At 30.7% G+C, this 17,384-nt stretch overlaps 1 protein-coding gene across 1 annotated transcript in view; it reads right to left on the bottom strand.

Moving 5' to 3' along the window:
• LOC129960271 (uncharacterized) overlaps positions 1-17,384 on the bottom strand; it is a 63,056-nt gene that overhangs the window by 43,391 nt on the left and 2,281 nt on the right. Inside the window, exon 2 of the mRNA XM_056073569.1 lies at positions 3,941-5,031. Coding sequence (XP_055929544.1) covers positions 3,941-4,433 — 493 coding nt within the window. The 5' untranslated portion in view covers positions 4,434-5,031. The remainder of the gene's footprint in view (positions 1-3,940; positions 5,032-17,384) is intronic.

A 17,384-nucleotide genomic window follows, 5' to 3' on the forward strand; every position in this document is an offset into this window, starting at 1 on the left:
CGTCAAAATTTAGCAAGCATCATTTTAAAGATAGTAATTTAATATTTATGCAAATTTTTCCTGAATTTTGGCATTTTTTTAAAAATATTTTTTTGCTTAATTTCTAATAATAAATTACATACTTTGAAATTCAAGGCATTTTCATTGTTTCATCAATTTAATCACTTGATTTTCTTTCATTGTTGAAAGCAAATTAAGAAAAATTCTATTAAAATCTGCACGGTTTACAAAATGAATAAAAATGTGAAATTACGATACCTTGAAATTTGAACGCGCACGTTTTTAAAGCGTTGTGATGTCATGAGTTGATCTTCATTAGATAGGCCCGCGCGCGCAAGAAACAAAATTTATGAACGGCAGTTAAATAACAATACTTTAATATCTAACAATTTGAAGAAATTGTGGACATCAAATTATATCTAAACGATTATATCTAAAATTAAATATAATAAATACCTCTCGGCGAATCATCTGGTAGCCAAAGTCGATTAGTAAATAATAATGTACAATGTCATACGTTTATTAAAATCAGTTTAAAATAATTCATTAACATTTTGATTAATCTAAAATGTGTTGAAATTTGAAAATAACTTGATCAATTTATTGAAAAAAGGGCCTCGTGCATTTCCTAGGACCGCAAAATGTATAGATTTACCACAGGGGCTAATACATATTAAATCTGTTTTTGAAGCCTGAATACCGGCCCTGTAAGCATACGACTACAACTCAAATTAATAATAATAATCAACCTCTCACAGCTTTATATTTTAGTTACAAAAACCGAGTCATCAATTTAGTTATTAAATTTTGCAAAACCATAACATATTTCTAATATATCTAATAATATATATGTAAAATAAATCTCTTTTAGTGAAAAAGACCAGAAGTAATATACGAGTGCACTGAAAATAGTTTCTTTATTTCCTTTTGTGTCGCGAGCACAATTTATAGTGGTGCCGCCCCTTCATTAAATGATGGATATTCTAATAAAACGAGAAGTGTGTGCAGAAGGCAAAATTCGAGATATATTCCATCAGATTCTCAAGAAACTTTGTTTAATTGAGTGTGTTTGGAACAGGGTTACCATGGAGTTCGCATATGTCGCACACTTCGAGACAGTCCATTAGCAAAATTAGCTTGTCTTCTCGATAGTAAACTCCTCAAAGGCAAAAATGAGTTTCGAGATTTTTATGTCAATTGATGAATGAGGTGAAACATTTTTCCCTCTCATTTCGAGTTCGTAGGATATTTCAGTTAATTGCAGAGCAGGTTATGCCTTGCTTTATTCGGATCTTAAAAAAGCTTTATGGTATTTTTGCTGTACTGTATCTCAATCAGTTGGAATTTACATGTATAAAGAAAAGGTGAACGAAGATCCATTTCTTGTCACTAAGGGCAGCAAAAATCATCTAATATCCATCCAGAAATTGAAAAAAAAATTCGAAATCACATTTCAAGAAATTAAAATTAATTTTTTTGAAAAAAATTGTAAATTCGGATGTCTTAGTTTGGTTTTGACTTTTAGTTTCTGGTATATCAAGTAGTCAAAGAAAAAGTACATTTCATTCACGCAGAACATCAAACGTTCTCTCCCGAACACACACACTTCTCCGTGTTTGTATACGCGCTGGTGTGGTATGGAAGTTTGGAGCGGGGGCTTCCAGCTCAGGTTTCGTCCTCGTTATCTGACCACGGTTCAAAATTACGAGGTCTGTCACAAAATAGCTCTAGTGATGCTTTAAAACGGGGCTTTAATATAACTAAACTCCGTATTTGTAGTGTGAATGTTTGAAAAATTCATTATTATTTTGCTTATTCAAGTCTGCCTATGATTTAAATTTATTAAACTCATTCCAAAATAAGAGATATCAAAGCAAGCCGCTAACCTGAGTACAATAAATCAAATTCGCAATCGCTGTAGCTCCCAAGATTTCCTGAATAAAACAGAAACAAAGGTAATTAATTTGCTTTCTCATTTTGTAGAAAAAAACAAGTTGTAATAGTTATTGGACATCGTTTAATAAAAACCTATAAATGTCCTTCAGAACATAAACTTGAATATTATGTACAAAGGAACAAAACCATACAATGTTATAAAGTAAAACAATCATTAACATTGCTAAACCATATAAATTTATAATTTTTTATACAAAAATTTCAGTATTAGAGTAGGAAATATAACTCCATTTCGTACACATTCGAGATATGAAATGTCTAAATTCAAATATAACTGAAAGATAATATTAAATTTTTTGCTTAACCTTTCTAAAACGAAAATTAAAAAAAAAAAAAAATAAAAGAGGTAGATCAAATTTTTTACACTTCAAATGAATAATTAGTTATGCCGTCTTTGACTCCAACTGGTTTGTTTGATAATATCAGTTAATTAATTATCTGTTAATTAAATTAATCTAATTAAATCTCAAGCAGCATCGGATAGCAAGCAACAATGATTCTTTAAACAAAGAAATTTTAAATATCAAATCACGAGAGACCTTAAAGACTCATTATTTTATTAAATTAAAATATAGACTATAATATACAGATTTGCACCTTGTTTTAATGCATATGAAACTTGTTTGCTTTTCCGTGTACTTAGTACGGAGAAAGTATAGTAAACATAAAAAAATTCGATTTTAACGAGAGCCAAATCCCCATGATTTAAATCACCCTGAGTTCAAAAAACATATTTTTAGAAAATATTAGTCTGTCTGTCTTTGACAAAGATAACTCTAAAACGCTTTGAATCAGATGGTTGAAATTTGGTATACGGTCTTTATACGAAATTTGTAGAAGTTTATCAAATTTTGAATAAAATCTGTTCAGAGAAAGTCTGTCTGACCAGCTGGTCGAATATATGTTAACACAATATCTACAAAACGAAGGGTTTAATTTAGTTTAGTTTAGTTATATTAACGTCCCGTTTTAAAGCAACACTAGGGCTATTTTGGGACGGACCTCGTCATTTTGAACAGCGGTCAGAAGACGAGGACGACACCTGAGCTGGCACCCCCCTCTCCACACCACGCCACACCAGCGGGAGGACGTTTGGCCAGGACGCTTAACGTGCCTACAGATCCGCTTACATGACTGTTCTTCGGTGGAATCGGGTCTCGAATCTGAAACCCTCCGGTTCCGAAGCCGAGACCTTGCCACCAGGCCACCGCGGCCCACAAAAGGAAGGGAGTTAGATAGATAAAATTCAGTACGCAGATATGTTATCTATAGTGTAGATATTTGTCAAATTTTGAACCACATCCAATTACGGGTTGACAGTCTGTCGGTCTGTGCTTTCAGAAATATGTAAACGGAATGACTTAAATGTATCAAATATAGTATGGAATTTTGTGGTTACAAGTGTAGTTTTGTGTGAAATTTTTGTTTCAATCGGTTGAGAAAACAAACGTATTTAAAACAAAAATTCAATTTTTCGATACTATTATTGCATGCCAGGAATTATTCGCCAAATAACTCGCCAAGGATCTGACGATAGATTCAGTAAAAAGAATAAATTTACACCAAAAGTTTAATACTTCTTAACTATTGTACGTCATTGCCATATGAGACATTCTTTGGCATCACAAGTTTATTAGAGAGTATGCGAGAAAGTTTTGGGGAAACCATTGCTACTTGTTAGTACTAACAAAAGCGTATTTTGAACATTTATTTTTGTTTAAATAAATATTTTAATCTTTAATGTACTTTATAAAACATGTTTACACGTACAATGAAATTTAATATCTTTTTTCCCTTCAAATGAAGGAAAATTACCAGATGACTTCCATCATATGGAATAAAATTTCCTTAATCAATTAATTAAAGAATTGATTAATTTCTGAATATTAATATACCGTATTATTATTGGGAACAAACAGAATCATAAAATTATACCTTTACAAACATGGAATAATAAAAGCATATAAAGAAATCAATCATTTACCTGATACATCTGTGCACAGCTTACTGACACCACCATAAGCAGGCACTAGATAGAAGACCGAGCTTTTTGCTTTGGAAACCTGACTTTCATTACCAATGTTTGAATTTTCCTCTGGACCAACCGTATATTCAATTCTTGCAACTTCTGCATTGAGCCACTGCAGACTGACATTCTGTGTTTGAGCAATTTTTTCAACTCTTCCTACTTTGTAGCTCATATATTCCCATTCGTTCGAATGAAGGCTCAGCAATAAGAAGGAAGTGGCCAGTGTGGTCAGAACGAGAGTGATTGTAACAAAGATGCAAGTGAAGGTAACCATGCTACCAGGAGAAAATGGTCGATCATATTTGTTCCTGGAACTGTCGTTCAAGTAATTATCGAAATGATGAGTAAGAGCTAAGGCGAATAATGCTGAAAATAGTGAATTATCTTCGAAGTTGGATTTTTTGAATATTTGATTTGTTGTTCTGTATTGCAAGATATTGCATGTCATTTAGATCTTCAGAAATTCTAATAAACTATTTGTAAAAAAAAATAATTCTCTTATTGTAATTATAACTTATCTTTCTGATATTAGGTAAAATTTTAAAATCATGATTTGTAAAGCATCAATTTTTAAGGTAATAATTTAGAATAATATTATTATCCTTTTGGAATTTTAGGTAATCCTTTCCATAATGATTTTGAAATTCTCTATAATATTGATTTAGAAATGTCAGATGGTCTTTCTAACCGGGATTCAGGAATCCCTTAAATGAATATTGATGCAATATACTTTATAAATCACACATAGAATAATTATGATAAATTCTGCTAGATATTACTCGTAGAATACTTCAATATCAGTTCAAAATACACTTATTTATTTTATCCCTTTTATTTATTCGAATTTTTTCACTGATGCATATATGCATATATATATATGCGAATTCTTTTCCCCTTATTCTACTTAAAACTATTATTCTGAATATGTTAATTCGGTAAATGAGGGTTCATCAGAATTTTTTTCTTGCTTTTTTGATCAAAAATGTCCTTTTGTAGCTGCAGCATGTAAGAGTTTCTCTGTATTAAAGAATACATTTTGGCGATACCTGAAAAAAAAACATTTTTTATTACAATAATGAAGAATTGAATAATCGTAAATAAATAACATTCATGCAATGAATTTTTCTCAGTTTTCACATATGGCTTAAGGTAATTTTCTTCATAATTCTTTATATACATATATATTATTGATATCTCAAATTCCTGCGTACATTAATTTATCAAAATTATTTCTTGTTATGCTCCAAAACTTTAATAACTACTTTAATATGTAGACTGAATATTGTTTTTCTTATTCTCAACGGCTGAAAGTTTAAAATCAAAAAATATTATGATTTAATGGGAAGATTTCCAGTTATTTCGGAATTCTGACCTCAAACATTTCTTTAAAAGTTTCTCAGTTTTTATATAATTAATTATAAAAATTTCATGCTAAAAATTAAAATAAATATTTATTAGATTTTAAGTTTAAAAAGATAGCTTTTAGATAATACTTTTGTGTGTGTGTGTGTGTGTGCACTTAGGATAAAGGCATTCAAATTAGGCACCAAAAAGAAATTTACACATTTACCCCTCAGTATCGTGTGTGCGTGCGTCAGGTGGCAGTCTTATAATATTTTTTAATCATTGCAACATATAATGATTAGAAGCTCATTAACGTATCATTTAAACACTTCATGAGCGTTATTTTAGAACAAGCCTCATAATTTGCCCGATAAAGACGACGCGCATTCCAAACGTCCATGTGAGGTAATGAAAGGAGATTTTAATATTCGATGTCAGATTCAATACGTTCTAATTAAAGGTAGATCTTCTTCAGAAGTAAACATCGAATAAGCGATCTCCTAAATCGGTTGAAATTTTGCCACGGATTTGACCATTGAATTTAACTTCATTTAAAACAGGGAAAATGGATATCGAAAATGTGGCTGAAATGGCGTCGTTACATCTCCATTGCAATTTCATCCTTACAACCTTTTTCACATGCATGAATTTTCAGAAATTAACTGCTAATTTGAATAATGAATTCTGTTTTTATTTTTATTGCCTAATAGAAGAAAAGATACTCTATAAAACATTGTTATACAACGAAAATTGTCGCCGTAAAATACTAATGAACAAGTAATGAAACGATTTTATGGCTTTTCTGAAATTTCTCTTTTTTATGAAAAGAAAGTCGTAGCTTTTTAAAGTTTCAAAATAATTAATAATCATTTTAAGCATGCGTGCAAAGGGTGCACGCAAATGGAAGGGCGTATGCTTTTTAATTATTCTGAAAATTTTGATTGATGAAAATAGCATTAACAACAACAAAAAACTTTTGATAACATCTGACCTTTCAGAAAAACAGAAACCGTATTAAGAAATTCTGGTTATTATAAATGTTCTCTTTTATTACAAAAGAAAATATTTTTCCTCCCCTAATGAGTAAAAAAAATCCATAAGAGATTATTTTGTTTTTTTTAAGAGAAACATATAAAACAATATAAGCCTAGGTACCTGCAGCTGTTTTTATGATAAAATAGGGTTGGTATAAAGAATACGTTTCAACCCTATGTAGTTTTGTGGTGTATGTGCCATGTGTCACTTGGTATGCAGTTCGAGATCGAAAATCGGTTGGGAAGAACGCATTTAAAACACATATTCGATTTTTCGAATATTATTAGTTGCATTCCAGAGATTATTCGCCAAAAAAAAACCCTTTCAAGGATCACGCGATAGATTCAGTAAATGATTTCAACCCTAAAGGTTAATATTTTATAACTTTTCTATGCCAATGCCATGTAAAGCTCTCATTGCCGTACCCAAGGTGCACAATATTTTGTCGGAAATAGAGGATAACATCTTTATTAGAAAATATGTGAGAAGGTTTGTTAAAAACAATGCCGCTGGTTTTTGTTATAAGTATTACTTTTTCCCCAACTAATACAAAGTCTTCAGAGACACATAAATTATCAGAGAGTAAGATTTTTTTATCGACTATTTTTTATCTTCTGACATAAGATACTCAGTTTTCCTTAAAACATAGTGTTGAAATTCATTCTTAAATATTGTAACACTATCAAAGGCATAGCATTAAATAACTATTTTACATTTGCAAAATATTGTATTTGCACATTTCATTTCCAAAGTCGCTAAATCTAATAATATTTTAAAGGTAAGTAGTTTATATATATAAACTGACTTTACTATTTTGTGCGTACTCTTCTCTGAGTATTTAATGTCAACAATTTAACAAAGATAACTAATGCATTTGGGATAAGTAGAAGACTGAATACACGAAAGTTCCGTATATGTTTAAGGTAGGTAATAACGTATTAATAAGGTATTTAACGTAAATATAGTAGTATAATAGGTATTACGTAAATATAGTAAATAAGGTATTAAAAAATGCTTATCTTTTTGAATGTTTACATAAAATGGATTGAATAAAAATACTTATAATCAGTTAAAGATCAAAAGTTGCTATAAAAATTAGAAAAAAATAGGTTTTTGTTGCTCGCCAGAAAGAGATATAATGCAAGTAAAAAAAACTTCCACTTTAGAGGTTTATCAAAAGATTCTTTAAAAATCTTGCAAATAATTTAAGAAATATATTGCCTGTGGAGTCGGAATGCTCACTTAATATCCGCTAAATTTTCATTCAACGAAATGGCAACACAGGCTAAAAGTGTTGTCCATCTCTTTGATCAGTAAAAATATTGTGATAGTGGCATATATGTTAACTTTCTTCATATAAATATAACTTTCGAAATAAACCCTTATCTTTCTTTCACTCGTTTTATAATACAGGGTGTCCCAAAAAAATGTATACAAATTTTAGCAGCTGATAACTAAGTTATTTCTTCTTTCTTTACAAACTGAACCCATTGAACCGAGTGATGGCAGACAGACTTGAATTTGAAGAAAGGAAATTTATTCTAAAATGCTACTGGAAGTATGAAAATGCAGTAGAAGTGCAAAGACAATTTAAGAGGGAGTTTAACAAAGAACCACCTACACGAGTTACCATCACTCGAATTAGAGATATGTTTGAAGCTGATGGAACTGTTCAGGATGTCCATAAACCTGCAACAGTTGTTCAATTGAGGGCAACCATTGAACATGAATGTACGAATATCCCAAGGGAATTGTTCCATCATGTGTGCTATTCCATCGCTTCGCGTTGTCAGCAGTGTCTGGAGCAGAACGGGCATCAGTTTGAGAACATGCGTTAACAAGACCATAGAATATTTGTAGAATCTTTTATATGATGAAAATTATTCGAATTATAATAAACCCCAAATTTACAATTATTTAAAGTGTGTATACATTTTTTTGGGACACCCTGTATGTGTTAAGAGACAAAGAGACATAAATATGTGTGATACTCAACACTGCTTAGTTCATAAATTATGGATTAAGCTGTAATTCTATCCAATCTTCTAATATCAAGATTTGGCTAATAAATAGCAAGAAATTTTAATTTTTCTTAACATTATGCAACATTAAAACAACTACTAAATATTTTTTAAAGAATAGATTGTTTATTTTCTAGGAATTACAGCTTATATATTGAGAAATTGTTATACTAAATTTGAATAAGATATGCATTGCGTTTTAATTTAGAAGACCAGAATTCAGAATTTGAGAAAATAGCATTTTCAGATGTAAATAGAATTAAAAACATAAATTATGCTAATGTATAAATCGATACATTTTCCAAAACTATGAACTTTAGAAATGAAATTTAATCAAAATTTTAATTAAAAAGGAAACTCTTTGAATATTAACAATATTGAATAAAAAAAACGATAATTTCTCTAAAAGCCAACTTTAAAACGCAATTACATATCTTAAAGTTATGTTTACTTTTCTAATAAATATAATATCAAGGCAATATATTCCGAAATTCTTCTGTGTTATATTCATAACACAAAATTCATGCACACAAATTCATAGACACAATTTTTTTTAATGATATTCACTTATTTTGTCTTGGCCGAAATTCAGAAAATCATTTGCAAAAAAAGAAATTGCATGTGAAAAAGAACAGAACACCAAATAAGAAATAATCCAAAAATTTTTTTATTGTGATTAATTTTACGTTGATTACAAATGTCATTTATTTCTTAATAAAATAAAAGAAAATGAAGAAAACATTTTGAATGCATAAAACACGATTAATGCTAAATCTGCATTTGTAACCTTTTTCTTAACTTAATAACTAACCTTAATTTCTGAGAAAATTGTCTGATATATTTTTAAAAAATCATTGAAATAATTTTCACAAAATTATACAAAATAACCGTAATATAGAAGAATGTTTAAAACATTAAAACTTCATAAATAAAGATAAACATAATAAATAACACGAATAATAAATTCTTTAAATAAAAAGATTCAAAGCAAATTAAATGAGATTTTCATTAAATAAAATCAAAAATTGTATTTTCATTAAATAAAATCAAAAATTGTATTTTCTTAAATAAAATCAAAAATTGTATTTTCATTAAATAAAATCAAAAATTGTATTTTCTTTAACCCTTTAAAGGGCAATTTTTTTCTAGTCATATAACGTTAAAATATTTTTAGGCTTGAAATTAGAATAAGAAAAGGGATTCATTTAGCTTATTAGATAAATTTAATTTGATTAATTAATTAATTTGGTTAATTAATAATTAAGTAACAAATAAAGACACATCATTTTGTGTGAGATAAAGAATTGAAGCATCTAAGTTTCTATCTTTCTAAAAAAATTTATCAGAACTTATGCCAACCTACATAATTTCATACAAAGATTGATAAATTTGGTGGGAAGCAAGCTTCCCACGGCCCTAGAAAGGGTTAAATAAAATCAAAAGTTGTTTTTTCATTAAATAAAATCAAAAATATATTAACATAATTATATGATTGTTTAGATCTAAATTTAATGGACACAGATGGATGGATTTCGAAACCTGATGCCACCTAACTTCTGTCATTTATGTGACTTAAAGCAAATTAAATTTGACATCGAAATCAAACTTCGTTTACAGATGTGACATAGAAGTTACATCAGAGGTGAGTGCTGTCACCTGAAGTGTCTTTATCTCAAGGCAGCTTTAGTTATGAGGTCATAACCAGAGTGGTTCCGTTTCATGCCATTAAGAGGCCATTCAAGTAATCCTATTTTTTCTACCTGGCAAAATGTATGGGAGTTGCAGATTCATAGTAAATAACATTCTGTTAAAACAGATATTAGTTTGTGGCCTGCTCTTATTATACGTAAGATGGAAGTCAAAGTGACTCGTCTCGGTATAGGATATACTCATTTTAAAAGCATGCTCAATACTCATTTTATTCGCAAACAACTCATATTTAGAGAGTCTACGTTTGTATGTCATAGCGTCTAAGTTGATTTTAATGTTTGTCACATTTTAATTGAATATCTTTATTTAATCCCTATCGTGTTCTTTTTCTTATCTCCTCTTCCTTTACATTACAGGATCTGGTGGGTGAAAAATACCGCTCAAATAGTTTTAATTTTTTTTAAAGCCATTGTCTTTTTTATTTGCATGAAGCACTTTTTTTCTATCCTGTTCATGTTGAAATCTTCTATCTATTGCATTGTCGAATTTCATGTGGTTTTAACTATTTGACTTTGTTTTTATAAACGTATTTTTTTTCTAACCTATTCTAATTTTACCATATGCTTGACGCAATATAACCAACTTTTTTGTCAGTAAAATCACAATTGGCTCTTCTGTGTAGCTACTATGTAGCCACCAGTGGTTATGTTGTATGACCACAGCACAGCATAACCAAGAATATTTTTCCTATTATTTCAATATGGAACAAAAAATAATTGTAAATTTATTTGTTTTATTACAAGATTTATTTTCAAATGCATGACTTTGTTCAATATTTTTTTAACTTTTCTTCCAGATCGTAAGAATATTAACATCCAGAAAATTCATAAATTCTCATCTGGAATTCAGTTCCTTGATTCAGTAAATATACAAAGTAATGAGAGTGCAATCTATACTAACAATAAAGAAGACTTGTGTGTTGTCTGTCTACAGACCAGAACCTCTGACATAGGGCTACCAAATTTGGTACAAATATATGTTGGGGAGGTAGAAATGTTCTACTCAGGTGAATTTATAAAAATATTAATCAGGATTATTACTAATTAAAAATTAAACGAAACATTACTCTTACATAGCTTCTTAAGAATCGAAATTTAAATTGGAATAGAGCCAACGATTATGAGCATATTAGCAGGAACGAGCTGACATCCACAGTATCGGAATGTCTCATTGATTTAATTTACTCTCTGTCTGCTTGAGTTTATTTTAAATTTTATCATTGATGCTTTATTATTTTGTCTTTTTACGGTAAGCTTTGCCATTTTAATAATTTTGATATTTGTTTTTAATAAATAGTTACATCTCTAATATTATTTTATTTGAAAAATGACTTTATGCATTTCTTGAAAATTTTTGAAGCGGTTTTCTTGTATTCCAAATTCTTGGTACATTATTCATTAAATGATTATAATCTGTTCTATTTATGTTTATAACTCAACATCCTCTCGTTTAAGAACATATATACAGTATATCTTTTTTTATGTAATTTTGACCGTTAAATTCTTCTCTGTTGATCCATTTACGGTATTATGTACTTTTTCAGATAGGCTGGATCAGCTAGTCTCTATCTAATGTTATGAATTCGTTATATTGCTTTGCAGAGCAGTAAGCCTTTGTAAAAGGAAGATAATTCTGATGAATGCTGAGTCAATAATCCTCGGCCTTGGCGATAAAATCGAAGATTAAAACAATAAGAATCTTGGCGATAGCACTACATTAAATATGTATTTTAATCATCTTTCTAGAACTTCCTTTCTCCTGTAACGGAAACTATAAAAAGTCGAGGGATAGAGTTAAACTCAATCTGTACTGAATCAGTAGTTATTCGGCAGTAGAGTTCACATGAAGCGAGTAGTTAATTGAGAGTAGCAGATGCGAGAATAGTAAGAAGTTTCCCTCCTGCGAGTTCTTTCTAAGAACTTTGTGTTGTTACGGGTATTTATTACCAATTTGCTACTGTTTACAGCAAGTGCTGTTATTGTGTACGATTTGGCTGTATTTTGTTGCCAGTGTGTCTATCTTTCTATTTTGAATAAAGCGTCTTTGATTGTTATTGAGCCTGTCAAATTCTGTCCACCGTACATCCCTGCACAGGACCGTGATTTTTGGATTAATTTCCTTTAACATTCTTTATCGAGTTACATTCAGGCCAATAAAATCGCAAAGCTTTCAAGTACATGTAAGCCCTTCAAATGAATAATCTTCCCCTCTATAATACCAATCTTTTATAGAAATTTTTTTAACCTTTATATTCTTTTTTCATGAATTCTTCAACCGCTTTGACAAGCTTTGAATTTTCCGCTCTCCGAATTCGATCAAATATCTGAACACAATTAAGCTCATACGGCAAATAATTTCATAAAAGATGAGCAGTTCATTGTTGATGCATCAGTGGCTGACGAATGGACGGCTTTCGATGATTATTGTTCTCCCAGATGGCCCCATTTGCGGAATGGGCCATTTATTGGTGATAACAAATTGGTAAAAACACCAGAAGCGGAAATTACTTTCATTCGAACATCACGTAAAAGCCAAATGAAGTCAATTTTTTTTCCTCCTGCCAAAATGATTCCGAATGTTAGACCGCAATGGTAAATTTTATTTTCGAATATACTTACGGCAATATTCGAACATTTACTTCCGTTATTTGATAAAAAGGATTACTTTGTTTCTGGACCAGTGAAGATTATGTGAGATATTTTAATAAACATTTATTTTTCTTTTAAATAAGGCTTCATCAATGCTTCAGGTCAGTTTAAGTCAAAAATTCTGTATATCTCAATTTATCGAGTGTTTATAGTCTGCACTGTTTTTAATTCTGTCGAATACTATTATATAATTTTATTTTGTTGCTCCAATTGTTTGAATATCAATGAATAATCCATATACTTGTTTCCCCTTAATGGACTTAATTCGTTTTATGGTCGTAAAATTTCAGGATTTGTTCTTCTGTTTTTAGTTTCCTTATAAATGCAAAGAATGTATTTTTTTACAACCATTAATCGTCTTTACTTTTTACAATCGCCAATTAATTATAGAATTTTATGAGTAATTTTTCGAGAAGTTTACTCCTTGAGTTTTTTAGCTCAAAAAACAGTTTTAATCATTCTGTGCCAAACATCTGTTTTCAAAAAAAGCTAAAAGAAACATATTGAATATATAGAGATTAAAATCTATTGAATTTAGTTGTTGTTGTTTCTTATGGCACTTGCCATGGACAAGCTCACTGTTACGAAGGCAGCGATTTAAGCCGGAGGGGGAGCGTCTCTTGTTTTAATAGTAGCGCCAACTACGGCCAAGAGTACGACTTTGCTACTCACGCATCACTCATTCGCTTACACAACCCCTTTTTGCAGGAGGGTACATTGAAAAATCTCACAGGTAGAATAACGGAAGAACAACCATGCCCAAACCGGGACTCGAACCCGGGACGCCCAGATCACGGGGAAGACGCGCGACAGGAAGCCGGCATTTAATTTAGTGATAAATGTCTAAAAGTTTAATAGAAGTTATAGCGAAATAGGGTTATAATTAGGTAAAATACTATTTATTATTATTATTTTATTTTATTTATTTATTTATTTTACTTTCTCGCATACATTAGAATAGAGAAAGAATAGTTCAAAAAATTCGAACTTGAGATTTTGACAAATCTCTCAGACCTCGCTAAGTTCGAAAAACAAATTTTTAAAAAACGTGTTTCAATTCGTTTATTTGTCTAACTGTCTATGACAAAGATAACTTAAAAACACTTTGAGCTAGACTGAGGAAATTTGGTGTGCGATCTTTACACCTAATTTACAAATTTCCAGCAAATTTTGAATATACTCTGTTCAGAAAAAGTCCGTTTGTCGGACTATTCGAATACAAGTTAACACGAGCATTACAAAACGAAGAGAGCTAGATAGATAAAATTCTGTACACAGAATTAGCATGTCTTGGGTAGACAGTTGTCAAATTTTGAGCCATATGCTGTCTTTCATATTGTACTTTCAGAAACATGTAAAAAGCGTTAACTCAAAAACGCAAGGACTTAAATATATCAAATTTGGTATGGGATTTTGTGACTACAAATGTCGTTTTGAGTGAAATTTTTGTTTCAATCGATTGAGAAAAACGTGTGTAAAATACAGATTTGATTTTTTTGATATTTTTAACAGCATGCCAAGGTTTAATTGCCAAATATCTCGCCAAGGATGACACGATAGGTTAATTAAGAATGCTAAATTCGCGCTAAAAATTGATATTTCGTAACAATTTTAAGCCAATACCATGCAAGGCGCTTTCTGGTATGACAAATTAATTAGAAAGTATGCGAGAAAGTTACGGAGAGACCACTCCCACTGGTTTGATAAAGTTACGATGGTAAAAATGAATGTAAGTGAGAACATAAGAATCTGAATGTAAGTGTGCACATTAATTATAAAACGTAAAGAGTGAGATATATAAAATCTGGTACACAAATTTAACTTTGTAGCTATTGGTAATAGCGAGGATCGAACTCGCAATGTTTGGGCTCGTAGACGAGCAACATGACCACAAGACAAAAATAAATGCTCGTGTCACTCAATAAATGTCGTGTCATTTCAATTTTAACCGCTTAACCGTTTTGCCGGTATGCCATACGTGCATCAATTTATCGAATTTTGATAGTTGTGAGCAAAAAACATGGTCACAACAAACCATTCACAACAATTATAATTCTATATTAACATTACATCGAATACATAGATAAGTGAAATATTCAATGGATTTCCATTTGAATCAAAATAAGGAAATATTCCCAAAATAGAAGATGCCATCTTATTAGATAGTAAAGAAAATAAAACAGTTAAGTGGTTAAACGCGTTCTTCCCAACCGAATAGAACCAAAATTTGACACAAAAATGCAATTCAATTCTCAAAATTCCATACTAAAATTTAAGGAATTGTGATTTGAGTTATCGCATTTGCATGTTTCTGAGAGTACGTACAGACAGATAGTCAACCTCTTATTGGATTTGGCTCAAAATTTGATAGGTGTCTGTCTACACTGTAGATGGTAAATCTGTGTACCGAATTTCATTCATTTAACTCTCCACGTTTTCAAATCATCGTGTAACTTATGTTCGAATAGCCGGAAAGACAGACTTCTTCCGAATAGATTTTGCACAAAAATTGGAATACGCGTCCCTTAGGTTGCGAGTTGAGCCCCGCCGGCGAGCTTATAAATCTATCGTGATCGTAAAGTCCTCCATGTCCAGAGTAATACAACTGGGGGTACTGGATCAGGGGTGATCGTTCTCTGGTTCAGGTCTAAATTACGATCTGTGGATGAGTGAATGAAATGTGTGAATGAAGTCCGCCCCGTAAAAAGGGTTGTGACGTGTGTGTAGCTAAGTTTTTCTCTTGGCCCTAGATGGCGCTACTATAAAAACAAAGAGACGCTCCCCCACCGACTTAAAATCGCCGTAAAATCGGGCTTGTCCATGGCAAGTGCCATAAGAAACAACAACAAAACCGTACTGCAAATTTCACCCTTCCAGCTGAAAGCGTTTTTGAGTTATTGCTACAGGAAGACAGATGGACGGACAGTTTTGCTTGTGTTTTTTGATCTCAGGGAGGAGTAAAAAGTAAAAATTCCTGAAAATCTCGAGTTTTTTTATGATTACAATACGTTCTCTATACTTCTTATACGAGAAAGCAAAAACTTCGATACAAATTGCAGTAGTAAATGATTAGAAAAGGCTGAAGACAATGTCAGTTTAATCTTATAAAGTAACCACGTGTTAATACATAATTTAAAAAAAAAATGGTTAGGATTTGTCCCAAACAAAAAACAAAATCTATCAACGTCGGAAATTTTTTATTTTGATCTTTAACATTTTAAATATTTTGGCACTTCTAACCAGAAACGCTAATCCTTTGACAGGTAATTAATGAAATTTGAAAAAGTTTTTTTTTAATATTTCAGACTATTATCTTATTTCAAACTCCTCAGATTATTTTTAATTTAACCGGCAAAAAAAAAGAGAGCATTATAAATGGATGATTTTAAAATTTTCAAAAGGATTAAACTTCTGATCTATTAGCCTTCTCCCTATATTTTATTTTCTATAGTTTATTATGCGCGAAGAACTATATACAAATTTTTATGATAGCCAAAATACGAATTTCAGTGAATTTTACGAATTTCAGTGTTTTGAATCTTCTAGAAATAAACAATAATAATTTTACGAGCATGTCTGCTTCTTTGTCTTCTCCATGTGTACTTGAACACGACAATTTAAAAAACTAACGATTAAAACAAAAACAAAAATCTTGCAAATAATAAAATGTGTAATTTAAATATAATAAGTAATAAGTTTCGCTTTATCTTATGGTGTTTTTATTTAATTAAAATGTTTATTTAAAAGTCAATAATGGCATAAAGTTACTATAAGGGAATACTTAAAAATGTATTTAAATCATGTTATTCACTGGCAAAATGGACCACGATGGTCTGGTGGTAAGGTCTCGTCTTCGAGATCGGAAGACTTCAGGCTCGACACCCACCCAATTCCACCGAAATTCCGTTGTGGAAACGGGTCTGGTGCACGCTAAATCTGTCCGGACCAAACATCCTCACGCTGATATGGTGTGGAAACTTGGAGAGAGGGGGTGTCATTCTCGTCATCTGACTGCTGTTCAAAATTACAAGGTTCATCCCAAGATAGCCTTATAGTTGATTTAAAACGGGGCGTTAATATAACTAAACTAAGTAACAAAAATATTCTCAAACGTATTTTGGGTTCAGTGCGCAACTGATGAGCGAAATTAAAGGACAATTGAAAAAACATAAAGGAAATAATATTTTTAATTAGGTTTAAAACTAACACAGTATTTTTTTTAATTGCTTCTTATGTTTTTGTGCACAAAATATATAAAATAAATAAAAATAAATAAATAAAAAAAAAATTCTATATTTTGTCAAATCTCGACATTTCAGACCTTCCTGATTCCGAAATATATAATTTTTGGAATTATGTCACTTGTAAATACTCATTAAAGCTTTAAACTAAACTGATGAAATATGGTATGTGGACTTAAGGCTAAATTTGAGGATCTCTAATAAATTTTTGAACGAAATCCAATCTCAGAAAGTCTATCTATCGAGAAACAGACCTTAAAAACAACGAAAACGCCAGAAGATAGGTAAATAAAATTTGGTGCACAGTTTAACATCTAAAAGATATCTTCTTATCAAACTTTAAACCAAATCTATCGAAGGATTGATCCTCTGTTGGTCTGTACTTAAACATGCATGAAAA

The sequence above is a fragment of the Argiope bruennichi genome, chromosome 2 (assembly GCF_947563725.1).
Source record: "Argiope bruennichi chromosome 2, qqArgBrue1.1, whole genome shotgun sequence".
Lineage (NCBI taxonomy): Eukaryota > Metazoa > Arthropoda > Arachnida > Araneae > Araneidae > Argiope > Argiope bruennichi.